Source organism: Pezoporus wallicus, unplaced genomic scaffold (genome assembly GCF_028554395.1).
Source record: "Pezoporus wallicus isolate ANWC-B61680 ecotype Strahan unplaced genomic scaffold, APGP_CSIRO_Pwel_v1 contig_4722, whole genome shotgun sequence".
In the NCBI taxonomy this organism is placed as follows: domain Eukaryota; kingdom Metazoa; phylum Chordata; class Aves; order Psittaciformes; family Psittacidae; genus Pezoporus; species Pezoporus wallicus.
The window spans coordinates 6,445,472-6,462,721 of NW_026641840.1; the positions used below are offsets into that span (position 1 = coordinate 6,445,472).

Sequence of the window (17,250 nt, forward strand, 5' to 3'; positions counted from 1 at the left end):
GCCTCCCGTCTCCGCGGTGGAGCGCAGCCGCCCCGCCGTGTACACGGGAGAACTGCCCGGAGCCACCACCGCTACCACGCACCGGCGGCCGCGCTCCCGATCCCCAGCAGGGCACAGGCCGGTGAACCGGCTTCCCCCCCCTCCGTCGGGCGGCGGTGTTGTTCCCATCCCCGCCCCGCACCCCTCGTTCGGCGGCGCAGGAGTCAGTCGGGCGGGCACGAGGAGGGGCGGTGCGCGGACGCCGCGCCCCTCCGCGATGACGCGCCCGCATTCCTGTCTGAAGAGCGGCGGCGCCCCGAGGGCGCCGTCAGACCGGGAGCGCCTCCGTCGGGGAGCCACGGACGCGAGATTTCCTTTGACACCGCTGGCTTTCTGAAGGGAATTTTCCCTGCCTTTATTTATTTAGGGGTCTGTTTTCGTTGACGTTTTACAGTCAAGGTTTTTTCTTCCCTCGCAAGGAGCAGCAGCGGCCAGAGGAGCATCTCCTTACCCCGGGAGAAGAACCCGCTTTCCGGACCTTGCGAAGAAGGTACGGCGCGGGAGAAGGAACGAGGCGATTTTCGGGGCGCAGCCTTTCCCGGCGGCAGCCCCCCGCCTTGCCGCCCAGCCCCTCCGAGCTCCTCGGGGACGCGCGGTGCCGGGTGCTCCTAGGGACACACCGCCGGGATGGAAAAAACCCGAGCAGCTGCCGCGTGGTGCAGTCCCGCGACCGGTCCGCGTTTTCCCATTGAAAGCGCCGGGGATGCCCGGTGTCACCGGCGGGGAGGGGGGAGGTAAACAGAGGGGCGGGCGCGGGGCGGGAGGCGCAGTGTGACATCTCCCGCGGGTGTTGCATCAGTCTGCGCCCCGCTATCGCGGGGGGGAGGGTGGGGGTATCGGGAGGGCGCGGCGGTGCCGGTGCCGGTACCGGTACCTCCGCCGTGCCCGCGGCGTTGGGAGCGGGTCCGGCAGCGCTCGGTCGTCCCGTGCCCCGCCTCCCTCTCCCCCGTCCCACCTTTGTCCGCGCGCGCCCCCCGCCCCACGCGCCTGGTACTTTTCCACTCGGCGGCGGGCGGGGGAGCGCGCCTGGGCCACGTGACGTGCCCGCGGCGCGGCGCCCGCTGCGGCAACTGACGTCGCCTCCCCACCTCCGCAGGCGCGGCGATTCCCCCCCGCCGCCAAGGACAAAAGAGCGGCCCCGGCAGGATGAGCGGCGCCGAGGTGGGCAAGTTCAACATCTCCCCGGACGAGGACAGCAGCAGCTACAGCTCCAACAGCAACGACTTCAGCTACCCGTACCCCACCAAGCCCGCTGCCATGAAGAGGTGAGGGCGCGCCCCGGCACCGCGCACCCGGCCGCGGCCACCGGCGGCACGCTGCAGCCTTTAGTTTAAAACGGCGCCTCGGGTCGGGAGGTGCCGCGTGTCTGGCACGCGTTACCGACGCACGGAAGTGACAGCGGATGTAAACAGCGCGGTGCTTTGTGCGCTGGCCGGGCACGGGGGAATGAATGAGTGAATGGGGCGGGTGGTTCCTCTGGTCGTTCCGCTGGTTTTCTGGCTTCCCTTTGAAGCGTTTCGGAACGGCTGAATGGGAAGTTAACGCGCAAGTTGCCCGTGACAGCCGCTAATGATGCAATGTTTTTTACAGCCACTATGCGGATATTGATCCAGAAAATCAGAATTTCCTGCTCGACTCCAATCTTGGAAAGAAGAAATATGAAACTCAGTATGTAAGTACATACCAGTGGTGTTGCAAACCAGAGCCTTTCTTGCCAATGTTATGTTTGTGTTAATTCTAAAATAAGTGTTAATGTTCCGCTAACTATTACCTCTCTTCCTTTTCTCAGCATCCGGGTACTACTTCCTTTGGAATGTCAGTATTTAACCTGAGCAATGCCATTGTGGGTAGTGGCATCCTTGGTCTTTCTTATGCCATGGCTAACACTGGAATTGCTCTTTTCGTGTAAGTATCTTTTGGTTCATAAACAAAAATACTCTTTCTGCTGTATACTAATGGAAAACACTTGATACAGGGGTATGACCTAGCCAAAATACCCATCATTGCCGTACGGTTCAGAATTGCACTTTAAGATTTTATAGCTTGTAAGAGATTCTGATACATTCAGAAGGACTTGCAGAAATTACACAGATTCATTGCAAGTTCTGCAACCCACAAAACATTTTACAGTGAATTTTCCTTTATTTAGCTGTATTTTCTCCATGAGTAGCTGATAGACTTCCCTTGAAAATTCCGTTATCCAATTGGGAAGGGGAGGTGCTACTTAAAATACTGAAGTCTGCATTAGCTGTTTCCTTCAGAGTTCACTGAAACTAGTGACAACAGAAATCTTTCAATTAGTGAAAGCGATAATTGCACAAAAAGTACAGGATCAGGCTGCAAACAGAAGAAAAAAGTAGGCAGAAAAGGATTATTTTGCTTGTCTCTTGCAAGCCTGGCTGTTCCTACTCTTAAATATTTCTGTGACCCAATCCTACCAGTCAGGGTCTCCTTTAAGCACAACTAAGTTCAGGAACAGAGATGCACTGTGCGTAAGTACCAGGTTTCTTTACACCAGTAAAGAAGTCTTTTTCAGTGCAGTGCTTTTACTCAATTCAGGGACCTGGTTTCAGCTTCACCTATAAAAATGGCAGTCTCCCTGCAAGGGAGGGATGTAGGCTAACCAGTATATCTTTATTGCGATGTCTGTATTGACAGAAGCTTTCAGGCATAAAATGAGAGTCTGATAATGTAATTGGAAATTACGTCAAGAAACAGTTATGTACACTGCACCTAAATGTCTTGGGAAAGTATGTTTTTCATATACTGAAGGCAGTTCAGCTCACACAACATGTAGTATCAGTGTCTGAGTGCAAATGGGAATCCATGGGTATGTTTAAAGGAACTTTGTATTTTTACCATGGAAATAGATAAATGTGCTGAGCGTTCAAGAACAAGTGAAGAGTAATGTTTAGCCTGAAATTTGCTTTACTCTGTTATCAGATTTCCAGAAAGTTGTAGGTCAGGTTTACTTGCATGCATTTCACAGTATATAGGGGTGGCATTCAAGTTTCCTGAGGAAATTACCAGCATGTAAAGTTCTGATCTAAAGGATTTTATTTTAAATACATGACAATTTGTTAAAAGTTTTACTAAGACTTACACTTATTTAGATGGTGCTAACCTGAATGAACAACTTTGTAGCATGAATTCAGAAGAGGTACTTAATTTCTCTACACATCAGTTTCATGCTCTAAAGATGTTCTGCAACACATATAAGATACTCAGTGTAATTAGAACATCTCTGAGGAGAGAAAAATAAAGAATGTGAGGTTCAGTATTTGAATAGATGTACATATAACAAGGATCCTGAAGACAAAAATGTTCAAAACTGCCAATTTAACAATTGGGTGCTGAGGTCGTTTAGTTACCTTTTCATTTCCAGATACTGCATTCAGATCTATTTGTGTTAGTACTGACTCAAAAGATAAACCTTGCAAAACTTGGTGCAGTTTGTACAGTTCCAAGGCAGTCAGTCACTGATGATACTGAGGATTTGTGATGACATTGGGGGCATTACAGACATCCTTTAATAACTAGATTACAGATTCAGATCCAGATGCAGTTGATTAAGGCAGTAAATTCTTTGAAGGCTGCGTGAAGTCACTTGTGTCAGTGCTGTGACTTGTCACTTGTGTCAGCACTAAATCAATGGATGATGCGGTATGGAAGCCAGAAACTGCGCTTCAAGATGAGTTTGCTGACTGATCTTGTCAACACCATAGGCAGCAATTCAAGTTTAGGACTGAGGGGTCCAAGATCTGTGCTGGCTTAATGAACCTTTCACATCTTGCTGTCCTGTTTTGATGTTTCAGTTACATCCTGGTTAATCTCTGCCTGTCAGAAACACAGAGGTTTATTTGTGTGCGTGTGTTGGTGTTGAATTGGCACAGTAATACAAGTTTCCTGTATTCCTCATACATTCATCTGCAAAGCTTTTCTCAGATGTTCTTGTTTTCAGTTCTCTGTGCTGTGTTTACTAATCTTGCCAACATCAAAAATTACACAAAATGTAAAGAGTTATGTGGGAACTCTAGATGGAGCTTGCCATTTTTTGGGCAGCATTTTGCAGATTCTTAGCTTTCCTGTAAAGCAGAATGCTTGTATAGGTGTAAGAAAGGCCAGGGTTTTTTTTTTTAATGTGTTGTAATTTTCCACTGTGTTCTTCAGCAGTTGAGAAGTCCCCCCTAGTGTGCCACTGCAGGAAGTGCATTTGTTGTGGGAGAGATGTGTTCTTGAGAGATCCGAATTCTACATGTTGCAAATATGTATTGCATGTAAAGGCTGTGGGGAAGATAAACAAGCTGCTAGCGATTCCTATGTAAGCACACGTGAAGAATAACTTGAGCAAAGAAAGGGTGGTTTTTCTTTCGTTAACATTTTTTAATGTATTTCCATTGAAGACACAGCTCTTGATATATCTGAATTTTCAGTCAGTTCTTTAAGGCTTTTGCAGTTTCATCTTTATATAAAAAAAGACATAGCACAGGTTTAAGCTGTGAAAAGCTGATTTGTTTAAGACCAAGAGATAATCTTCACTGTAGCTGCAGTTACTCACAATTGGATGGTCAATAGATGGGTTAACTATGATGGACAATGGATGGTTACTTTTGAACAAGAACAGGAAGGCAGGAGAAATACAGTTTCTTACAATGATACAAAGACCATTCTCATTGACACTGTTATTTATGTCAAATGTAGCCAGTTATAATGGTCTTTTGATGCTTAGGCCACTTAACCCTGAATATAAACATTGTTTAATCCTACACTACAATTGATCTCTATGCCTCTGAAAAACAATTTTGGCATAAAATCCTTTCTAAATTAGTCATTAGTTGGGTTTTCAGAATGCTTTCAACTGGCCTTAGAATCTATACGGGTTTAAAAGATAATATTTTAGCATGATTAATTTTGATGTTTGATATACCTTTATTTAATAGGGTTACAGTAAGTCATTTATGGCTAGTAAAAATACGCATGTTTTCCTCCCCCAGGATACTTCTGCTGTTTGTCTCAATATTTTCTTTATATTCAGTGCATCTCCTTTTGAAGACTGCCAATGAAGGAGGTATGGCAAACCACTATTTTATAAACATACAGTATTTGTTTCATATGGTATCGTTGCAACACACCCTTCCAATGGATTATCTTGTTTTCTTTTAGGATCTTTATTGTATGAACAGTTGGGAATGAAGGCATTTGGTATGGCTGGAAAACTTGCTGCTTCTGGATCAATTACAATGCAGAACATTGGAGGTGAGGACAAGATCTTAAAATGTTTGTACTGTCAATACTAATTGTTCCCTGCTTATTCTTGGAGACTTTTTTTTTCACACAACATGTCTTCATTAACTGCTTGTGTTCAAGTGAAGTTATGAAACATGTTATGTGATTCTTGCATCTTGTGGCATATTCTATATTTGTAATGATCTATGATGTTATTCACCTACAGCTATGTCAAGCTACCTCTTCATAGTGAAATATGAGTTACCATTGGTCATCAAGACATTTATGAACATCGAAGAGACCACAGGGTAGGTGTTAGAACTCCTCATCAGAGAAACCATTAGGAGAAACAAATACGGAGACTGTATATATATTTACATGAAGACCACGTTCGGTACACCATAGGGTAGCTTCTTACTCAGACAGAGATACAGTAAGTTTGTCCTTCCCCTGAGTGCTCCACATCATTTAGAGCCAGCTGTCCTGGGGAAGGGGTAGAAAAATACAGGTATTGCATCATATTGCAGAAAGCTGTTCTGTAAAGAACATCAGGTAAGTGTTAATGTATGTACCAGTGGGTACATACTCTCAATAAGGGAATGTAAATGCAGTCATGGTTCTTTTTTTGTTTTGCTTTCCTTAATTGTATTCCAACTGTTTTGGACTGATTACTTGGGTTTTCTAGCGTTAATATTGTGGGAAGTCATTAAATACAAGGCTAAAGTGCAGTTATGTAATGAATGTGTTAAGGGACAGCTCCCAGAAAGACATGGGGACTAAACGTTGAACTAAACCAGAGTTTATGTGCCCAAGATTAAAATGGTGGACACATTGCCATTTAGCCCTGGAGACACCTTGACTCCATAGTGTCTTTCCTGCATAGCTTTAAAAGTGGGTGCCTTGGGTAGGGTTCATTTTATCTAACCATACCATCTGAAAGTTAGATTTTGAGCTTATTATTACTCTGGTCTTGGTATAATCAGTGGAGAAAGGTGATCCTCTGTAGTGGTTACTTCAGTGCACCTGGCTTAGACACCTGTTTTGGGCATCTCCAAAGAACGATATATCATATAGCTCTATATTGAGAGGGTGTGTAAAAACAGTTATCTAAAACAAGATGCCTGACTTCAGATGGATAGAGTTAAGTGCTATAAATCTCACTCTTCAGAGTTGTACTTCTGTGCCTTGTCCTGAAGTGTCCCAGTCTTGAGAGGGCTGAGCAGCTCAAGACTCCAACTTACACCTAAGCCTGAGTTCAGAAGGTAGGCATTTTTCTGCCTGTGTTCCCCAAGGGGTTCAAGCCATTTGGTGGTGTTCATACAGCTTGTGAATAGATATTGTCATGACAACAGTGCTAGCCATCTTTTTTCTCTATTTTTTTCTTTTTTTTCTTTTTTTTCTTAATGTACTCTAAGAATGCACCCACCCCATTTACTCAGTAATGTAACATTTGCAAATTCCTTGCTGGGAAGGTTCATTTCCCCCCTTTGGCTGAATTCAAGTCCTTATTTTCCACTTTTTAAGGAAGTCCCTGGACTAGCCAGTGCTTAACAAGGGGACTTGGGAGGCAAGTCATTGTAATTGTCCCCTCATCATAGAGTAATTCAAAATTGGTTGCAGTTCAAGGGGGAAAATTGAAGGCTGTGAATCAGGCTGGATACAGCTGCTGCTCTGCCAGTCTGGTAGATAAACTTAAGAAGTTGCGATTTGTGTCTCAAGTGTTTTCTTGTTGGCTGGCACTAGGCAGCTGTACACTGATATAAAGTAAATCTGTTCTCAGTGCTCTGTCCATTGTGGACCCCATTTAACTGACTGTCTCCATGCATTGCTTAAGGGGAGTCTGGGTGGCTGCCGTTGGCTTGGATTCCACTCTGGCAGCCTGGTGCCTAAAATGTAAGCACTTACCTGTTTAAATGTCCCCAAATAATGCTTACTGTAGAAGATACTTTGGAATTCTGAGACAATATTACAAATACTAGCTCCATTGTTAAAATTTGTTCAGCAGTTTTTAAAGTGCTCAGCTGTGTCTTGAAGCTGCACAATCCCATTCTTTACTTTTCAGCAAAGACAAACTTTTAAGTCCTTGGTCTGAAACTCCTGAGGACCTCCATGTGGGGCTTGCACAGTAACAGTGCATGTTCTTACGGTTATATCAAATGCAAGGAGTCTTTGCGCTGTGGTTTCTTTCAAATTTACCACAAGACTATTACACTTTAAAAGAAAGCCAACAAAAGGTACGTGGTGTTAATGTCCTACATGTCTGAACTTCCTAAAATACATTTTTTACATTCAGTTATCCCACGTAAAACTGGGGAAAGAGATGACCAAACTGGTTTTGCATTTACTACATAAATCCAGAGCGAGTCTGTAAAAGTTATTCCATATTTCCACTACCATATATAGGCTTATAATTCAGCAATTGAGTTTGAATGCGCAGATTTCTAATTAGGTTTTCTTTGTTTATCTAGATGGTATACTGTCCATTTTAAAATACATACTGTAAAGACAATACCGTAACAGAGTATATTAACATCTTGGAATAGATGCTTAGTGGTATTTAAATCGCTTAAAGAATGCAGGATGATTCTGTAGAACAGGTGAAGAAAGCAGTTACCCTGCCACAATGAAATACTCAAGATCATTTTTTCTGTTAGTTCAGTGAAATTATATTTACACAGATCTGACTTTGTTTTTCTGTGTTTCAAAGGAAGACGTTAATCTCTTTAACACACCAAAATGTTTTGTCAAAAAATAGCTATTACTTCTTATGGAATGAATTGAAGAAAATATCTGAGGTCCTTATCATAGTTTCCCTGCGGAAAAGGACTAAATGTGCCTCCAAGACATTCCCAGTGCTTGTTGGAGTTTTCCCAGCCAGGGGGCTTGAGCTACTGTCTTAACTCCAGCTCTCACCTGTTTTGAACTCCCACAGGGAGCCCAACAGAATTTCATTTCCATTAAAAGTGGATCACCACCCTGCTGGGGCCCTGATATTCCAATACATCTGGAGTGCTGGGAACCAGCATTTAAGCAAATTACTATTTTTTCCATGATTGATCCCAGTTGACTTTTTTTTTTTTTTATGTCCAGTCGTTTACGTTCCTGTCTTCTGACTTCCAGATGCATATTAATTTTAGAAAAGGACACTAAAGGAAAGGCACAATGCAGGTTTGGGGTGAGATAAGAAACGATTGTAGGGCTTTAGGTCCATCCAGTAAGTTGAATAGTAATTCTTTGTGACATCGGGTACTACATTTTATTTAAGAAGCCGTTACGTTGTAGAAGATTCGAATGAACACTAAACTGCAAATGTCATCATTTTTAAATACTTTGATTATTTACAAATATTACTTTTTTTTCCTGCAGAGAATGGTATCTTAACGGCGACTATTTAGTGCTGCTGGTGTCTGTCATCCTCATTCTTCCTCTCTCCTTACTGAAAAATTTAGGTAAGTGGTAGAGTACCATCAAAAACACTTGAAAATACTGTGGAGAAATGGGTTGATACAATGTTTGAGCCCTGAAGTACTATGTGAATTAACGGCTGCCCCCAAACTTGTCTCTTGGGACTAATCAGTGTTCAGGTCATTGCTGTCAGTCAGCTTAAAATAATAATAGTAATAAAAAATCAAGACAGGTATTGGAAGTTACAGATGCAGTTGTGGAAAAGAAGAAGTCAATAGATATGGTAGCTCTTTAGAACAAGGCTCAGCAGTAACTTTTGTTTGTGTTCTTATCAAAAAGTTTGACCTATTTTGGTCAGTAGTGAAATCATATATAACAGTGTTACTAGCTAATAGTGTTATAAGCTATCCTATAATAGCCAGGGATGCTAGCCCAGGGCAGTTAAATTGTCTTTGCAATGTAAACAGAAGTCACATTTTCATTTTAGACCCCAAGGGGTAGCAGAATATTCATACCACATACTTTATCTGAAATGTCTGTAATTCAGTGATACATAAAATAAGTCATTTGGAACAATTGAATTATTGGAATAATCCAGTTTGTTCAGAGAATCCTGTACTGGAACCTTACTTGCCGAGAGTCTCAATGTGAATTACTTTCTCAAGTTACTACCTTCTACAAATTGAGTGAATCAGTAAAAACAGAAGGGAAAAGGCACAGTGTGTTCTGTTAGAATTTACCCTTTAATCATTCTTGGTATGTAACAAACAATTCACGTAGTTGTTGGTGTGGGAATTCTTTTGTTACTTATAAAGTTCTGTGTTACAGACTCACTGTATGTATACACCCTAATATGCCTGTGAGAATTTTTGTTTCTGGGTTGAGATTAGCAGATGTTAATGAATAATTAACTTGTTCTATGTAACACCAAGAAAATGGCAATCTAAAGACATCACTGACAGAATATATTTTGTCATAATGTTATGACTTGAATGGTGTTTCTGTTTATAAACCTTAGATTTCTGTATCTTTCTTTTAACACAGGATATTTGGGCTATACCAGTGGCTTTTCCTTACTTTGTATGGTCTTCTTTCTGATTGTTGTAAGTATAGTCTTGTAGACTTCTAGTGCTTCTAAAACTGCATTTCAGAGTGAAATGAGATAGTTTCTGAAAAGTTTCACATACTGTATTCGTCAAAGTAACAATAACTACATGACTTTATTTCTAGGTAATTTGGAAGATGTTTCAGATCCCTTGTCCTATGGACAGCGATATCATGAACATGACATTAGTAAATGTGACACTGGCACCTTTGGTGGATCAAAACATAACAAGTGATGATATGTGCAAGCCAAAATATTTCATCTTCAATTCACAGGTAACTGACTAAAACTCAGACTCTCTGTTGAAAATAACTGAGAGACTAAATACATAGCAGATAAATTAGGTCATTTTTCCTCTGAATAATTGCCAAGTTGTAAACTTAGAGATGTGCTAAGGCTTTCTGTTCCAGCAGAGTAAGGCACTGTTTACCTCCCGTAGACTGAGTGTCTCCACACTCCAGACGTGGAAATTAGAGGAGCTTGAGGTGCCTGACTGAGATGAGTGGCAATAAATGCATCTCCCGTTTTTCAGCACAGCATCTCTCAAGGTTCCTCCAGTTAGTAAAGCATTTTAAGAAGTAGATTGCAGAAGAAGTAAATAGCAAAAGCATTTGGGAAATGTATGCCAAGGTTTGGGATAGACTTTAACTTCCCACTCACAAACTCTTGACCTACAAAATGCTTCCAATTACAGTGGTGTCTTCACACATGGGGAAGAAGCATGTGTAATAGCCAATACCAAGATCAGGCTATAATGGCTTAAGCCAGTGAGATGCAGAACATAATTCTGCATGCAAATACATTCAGCTCACATTGGACTTCACTGAGATTTGAGAGGGTTTGGTACCTCAGGGTATGGGTTTAAGAAAATATGGACTTGTTTTAATTTTTGCCAAAGTTTCAGTTGTAGAGAATAGCAAGTCTTTATCAAAAACTGACTGGTGCCTAAGTCAGAATGGAAATATCTATGGATTAATTTTTTAAAACTGAATTTCTAATGTCTATTGAGATATTTAAGAAAGATGCTTTTGTTTTCCAGACTGTTTATGCTGTCCCAATCCTAACATTTTCTTTTGTGTGCCACCCTGCAATTCTTCCCATCTATGAAGAACTGAAAAGGTAAATCTTGGATATGTGTCTATAATGTCCCTACACTAACAAAAGTAATATAAAAGTATGTTCTCATTGCTAACAATGTTTCTTTTCCTCTTTTTCATAGCCGAAGCCGTAAAAGGATGATGAATGTGTCCTATGTATCTTTCTTTGCCATGTTCCTCATGTATTTATTGGCTGCTCTCTTTGGATACCTGACATTTTATGGTGAATACTGCCTTCTTTGCTTTCTTGTAAATGAATTACGTTCTGCAGAGCCACAGTATTATTTTTAAGTTAGAACAAGCAAGCACTTCGATGAGTTCTAAATATACACTGTTTGTTGGGTGGTGGGGTTAATACTTTCATATGTGTACACCCAAAAAGAGACCAGTAGTAGAATTAGGCCAAAGGCACAGAATTAAAATTGGATTAAAACAGACACAGTTCCTTCAAGTTATCCCTATGTAAAATGGAAACATGCTTACAGGAGCTGTTGAAGCTTTCAATTCATATTGCTCTAACTGTAAAATTTACTTGGGATTTAGAGCAGAAGCCGTTTGTCTGAGAAGTGTGTTAACTACATCTAATTAAAATACTGTTATTTCTTCATAGGAAAAGTTGAACCAGAACTGCTTCATACCTACTCTGCTTATCTGGGTGCTGATGTTCTTCTTCTGATTGTGCGTCTTGCTGTACTTATGGCTGTAACCCTTACTGTACCTGTAGTTATTTTCCCAGTAAGTAATTTACTTTTTTTTACTCTTACTGCCATTTTTTGTTTTCATCCCTTGCCCTGCTGCAGTTATGTACTGATTTGGTAACTCCTATTTATTATACAATGTTTCTCTTAACTGAAAAAGAATTTATTCTAATAAGCTTGATGAAATAGCTCTATACTGTTAATTCAAATAAATTAAATGAATAGGCAACAATTACAAAGCAGTAGATACAAATACATTCAGTTATATTATTTTCCTGGTATCGTTTGACTGGGGAAGTGGAACAGATTGACCCTTTATGGAAGTACTTGGCACTCGTATATTATCAGCTTACAAAATTCTTTATGTAAGTACATTGTGAATATGGAATTCTGGCCATTTAGGTGGATGTTGTTGAGCAGCATCCTTAGATGTTACAAAAATCCCTGGGGTTTGTTTTTGTCCAAGACAGATGTTTTTCCTCATTTTTCACTTCATTATTGGCTGTGCTTTGAAAATCTAAATCACTGAGAAGAGAAACAGAGCAGTAGACACAGAGCTGCCTCTCCAGTGAAGGACATAAGTATAAAAAAAAGAAAAAAAACAAATGGTCTTTCAAGTTTTACTAAAATCTGAAATATTCAGGAAAATTGTGTTAAAATACTTTCAGAAGGAAGGTCTGATTCAGGTGACAGTCACTGGTTTCCACACTGAACACTAAACTGTCTGGGTTTTTTTGTTCCTTCCCCTCTTCAACAGATTCGCAGTTCCATTACCCAGCTGTTGTGGGCAGGGAAGGAGTTTAGATGGTGGCGTCACTGTTCCATTACAGTTGCTCTTCTGGCCTTTACCAATATGCTTGTTATCTTTGTCCCTACTATTCGAGACATCTTTGGGTTCATTGGTAAGCATTTTCACATCGATTCAAGTAGTCTTAAAAATCTTGGAAACTGCCGTTGCAACAGTTTATGAATATTTATTTCTGTGCTTTTTTAATACAGGTGCATCTGCGGCTGCTATGCTGATCTTTATACTTCCTTCTGCCTTCTATATCAAGTTAGTGAAGAAGGAACCAATGAAGTCAGTGCAAAAGATCGGGGTATGTATAGCCAAATATGAATGGTTACACTTGTACTAACTCAGAAGAACTTGAGTTTCCTTCTTAACAGTTCAAGAATTTTGAGGTCCTGGTGAAGGCAGACATTGAACTGGCATTTAATGTTATCTTAGTTAACACGTGGGAGTTGCACAGGTACTCAAAACTGAGGAAATAAACATCACAAGGCTCAGTTCACTTCAGTGACTTTTCTCACCTGTCATCCCCCAATCTCAACAATAGTTGGGCCATTCTGTTGCTGACAAGAACCGAATTTCAACAGGTTACCCTTAAGAACTGTACTAAAAAAGTCTTGTTATTCTCCTTTAAATTTTCTTTCAAGACTTATTTACATAATTTACCCCATAAAAGCTGACCTCGACCAATCGTTTGGGTCATCCTGACTTATCTTGGACATACTGACTCAGAATCAAATCTTAGATACACTAAGTCAGAATCAAGTCAGCGCAGTGGCATACCCTGGCTGTTATCAGCAGCTACATTTAACTTCCCTCAGTTGAGGATGAGGTCTGCTCTACTGGAGATAAATGTACTTTTTTATTTGAAAAAGGACCCCAAGTATGAAAAGGTTCCTAACTGCTTGTTGTTTACTATGATCTTGTGTCTCTTTTACTTTGTGCCATAAATGCACATGACTTCATGGGTGTAGCAGCAGGATCTGAAACACTTCCTTTATGTTTTCTTTCTTTCCAGGCTGCATTCTTCTTTCTAAGCGGTATACTTGTGATGACTGGGTGTATGACGCTGATTATTCTAGACTGGACCCAGAATGTTGCATCTGATGGCCATTAACTGTCCTGGTTTAATCTTTAATGCTCCACTTCAGATGCCAGTGTTCACTCAGATACCTACTGAGAATGAAAATGAGCTATTCAGCTTCCTTTAAAATGCAGATTCTTTGTTGATGGTTCTTCTGATTGTAGAATACCCGAACTCTTGTTTTTAAGAAACTATTCTGCATAGTGGAAGTGGGTGCTAACATCAGACCAACGTGAGTGTCTGGCTGAAGGAAGTGACAACTTTATTCCATTCCAGAGAATGGACAGAAAACTCTGTAGACTTTTATCAAGCCATGTTTGGCTTTCGTCATTGTTACTTGGATATTTTGTTATTTTACTTGAATGTGCCTAATGGAACCATTTGATGTGAGAAATAACTCTTTAATTTACAGCGAAGTGTTTAACCAATGAGAGAGAGAGAGAAACACTATTATTTTTTGTACCAAAAATTCTTATGGACCTCAAAAGCACTATTTTGGCTTTAAGAAACATTTTTCTAAAACAAATGAAAGAATAAAATAGAAGAGCTCATAAAAATATTAAATCAGTGTCCTAAATTAAGTCTGGTTTGCCTTTCTGTAGAGGCATAACTAGAAGTAATTTTATTTTAAAAAGTACTTTTAATGACCAAACCAGAAAATGAACTAATTCAAGTCAAAATTCTCTAATGATAACTGCTTCCCATGAAATTCCCTTACTTTGAGGTATAGTGAAAAAAATCCTGAAAATCATTTGTCAGCTTACTTAAATTAAGTAACTACAGTTACCCTAGTACCCAAAAATGGTGTGGAAATCCAATTTTCCAAGCTTTAAAAAAACACCCTTTAAAATGGGTGCGATTGAGGAAAAACATAGTTAATTTAGGAATTGTAAAGTTGGCGTTGACATTTCCCTTCTTGAGGTACTCAATAGTGCAATTGAGTAAAACAGGGTTTGGGGGGTTTTTGCTTTATTTTGTTGTTTCTGTTTTTGGGGTTGGGTTTTTTTTTCCTGTTGTACATATAAACTGAATGGCACTGGAGCATATGTTGCCATTGATATAAAACTCCCTCTGGGAGTTCTCTTATTACTAAGGTCCATTGTCAGCTGTAGCAATGTTTGTTGGGGTTTATTTTCTGTCCAATCTATCTTGAAACACTCTGTAGGAAAACAAAAAGGTCCTCATGTAGTTTACTAGTTGTATAATATTCAGAAACTGTACAGTATTTCTCAAATTACTCATCCGTTAATGGATTCTGAATTACTTGACTATTCTGTTTCTGAGTCAAATCCACAAAATAACTGCACCAGTATTTCATGCTTGGTACAAACTCTCTTCACATACACAACTGGGATTCCTCTTCCAATTTATACTGTATAGTATTAAAGGTAACCTCATAGGCTGGATAGTCATCTCATACTTGTTTGCTTCAGAAATAGGTAAGTTTCTTATGAGCCCTAGCTAGCTAGCTGATGAAACAGGTGCTGTATGGTTGTGATTAGCTGTTTTGTTTTTAGTGCATGTTTACCCTTTCATTCTTATCCCAGGTTGAAGAGAAATAACACTTGTATAACAGCGTACTTGGCATATAAGAGGTTCTCAAACACAACAATATTGGGTACAAAAGCCTAGATAGAGATTATTAATGAAATAATCATGGCAATGTGGTCAGCTGTCTTCATCTGACATGATGCTTTAAGAATCTGATTTACTAAGTTCCACTTGGTCATTGTGTCAGAGGGAACAAGGAAGGGCCTGTAATCCACTGATTACACAGTGCCTGAGACTTTTTTTGCTCTTGTAGAATTAATTGGGAACAAATCTAAATGACAGTCACCATTTGGCAGATAATGTCAATCTCTGCCCAGCCATTTAAAATCTATGAAAAGAAATTGCAGGTATTTTGTGTTGATACTTCTGCATGACTGTAAGTACTGGTCACTAAGCCTGTAGTATGAAACTGTAATGAGAAGTTAGACTCCTCTTCTGTTTTTTGTATTATTAGTTCAGTGGTACTCAACTGGCAATTAACAATCCTGGAGTCAGCACTACCTAACGCTCCGTAGGTACTTCTCTGCCTCAGGTACTGTACATCCATGGCTGACTGACCGTCCCATGGTACCTGATCTCCACAGAAGTGCTGAGCACGTACCTCCTCAGTACTTTGGCAGCTTTTCTTCCTCCTCTGCAAACCGCCTTCCGCAGAAAGGTGGAAGAGGATTAAAACATCTACCTTTGAGCAATTTGTAGCACATAAGGGATGAAGTGCTTCCCTTGCCAGTATTTAAAAAGAGAGAAACAGCCTCCTTTCTCTTCGTAACCGTAGAAGAGCAAGGAGGTGTAAATGAGAAGTTACTACACCGTCCTCTCAGCAGCCAAAGAGGAGGAAGATATTTGAGATGGCACCTCATACCATACCATATATGTCACTTAATTCTCTGAATGTAGCAATTTCCAGATTTTACATGATGTGTTGTATTGTTCGATGACTGGTTCTCCACCTGCAACAGTTGAGTTCCCCTTGGCTGGGTTGGTTTCCAACATATGATTTATTTAATTACATATTTTTTTCCAAACTGTCTGCTTAAAAGTTACCTACATTACAAACCACCTAAAAAGAGCAGCTTCAGTATTAAACCACTGTTTTGTCACCTCAGACATTACTGTCTTCCATGATATTTCAGTCATAAATATAACATGTTATTTATAAAACATTAATCCATTAAAACTAAACCTATTTTTCAATATTTATGATAGTCTATGTACATAAAATTGTATGTGTGTATATACTGTAAGTAAAATGTATATAATGTAGGTTTGGAATCCAGGATTTATGTATATATTCCTCTCTCATTACTGATTGTTGCATCATTTCAAGGAGTTGTTCACATTGTCCATCTGTGTAACGACTGTCAAAGGAAAGATTCTTTTACAGCAAAATGTAATGCTTGCAAAAATGGCAGAGATGTGTTACGCCTACGGTGTGTAAGAAAACACTAAGATTGTATTTATTACAAATGTATATGTTGCAATAAACACGGGAGTTACTTGGGTCCATAAAAAGCATCGTTCAGGTTCATGTATACTTTTCCGCTACAATTTACCAGGGATGTGATGATTTCCTGAATGCAGCAACTTAACAGCTTTTAGGATCTAACATATTTGTTAGGCCACCGAATTCAGGCATCCTGCGGTACATCCGTGTACATATGTAAATACCCACCGTCTTGTTAGAGCCAGCAGTCTAGCTCCAGTTGTTGGCAGGGAGTGCAACACAGTTTCAATGAAACATTGTATGTTTGTTTTAACTGAAATAAATAAACAGATAATCCTAAACACTCTGGTGCTGTTTTTTTTTGGGGGGGGTACGGTCTGATCTTCTTTAAAGACTGTATTAAAAGAAGTGTATCTTCAATTTCATGCATGTTCAACGTCTTTGTGAGCACTTTTCAGGAAGGAAAGATAAAGCTCAGAGCTAAGTGCACCATTTATGACACTACCCAAATAAACAGAACAAGTCTGGACATAAAATGGGAGATTAAATGCTGCAGGGAACCTTTATGTTTTTTTTGCAGTACAGGCGTATCTGGAGACGACTCAATGTGTTAGATCTTGCATGAGTAAGGCTTGCCAAAATTCTAAGCCATTTTCCTACAACTGAATTTCTAGGAGAAGAACGACTGCTTCTGTTTAAATTTGCAAAACCAGTGTGTCTGTTTCACTTCTGCTTTAGCAATTGGGTACAAACCAAGTGCAGCGCGTAAGTTCTTTGTTCTCCTGAAATCTGTATCAATTTGTATGAACCT

The 17,250-nt window shown here is 40.3% G+C and overlaps 1 protein-coding gene across 1 annotated transcript; it reads left to right on the forward strand.

The window, feature by feature from the left end:
* The first annotated feature begins 1,118 nt into the window (after positions 1-1,118).
* Positions 1,119-16,780, forward strand: SLC38A2 (solute carrier family 38 member 2). The gene is made up of 15 exons (XM_057425496.1): positions 1,119-1,304; positions 1,630-1,711; positions 1,829-1,944; positions 5,034-5,107; positions 5,203-5,295; positions 5,492-5,573; positions 8,632-8,714; positions 9,715-9,773; positions 9,901-10,050; positions 10,815-10,894; positions 10,995-11,095; positions 11,483-11,607; positions 12,328-12,472; positions 12,570-12,667; positions 13,379-16,780. Exons 1-15 carry the CDS (start codon positions 1,186-1,188, stop codon positions 13,475-13,477), a joined length of 1,506 nt encoding a protein of 501 aa, XP_057281479.1. The 5' UTR covers positions 1,119-1,185; the 3' UTR covers positions 13,478-16,780.
* Positions 16,781-17,250: the final 470 nt, after the last annotated feature.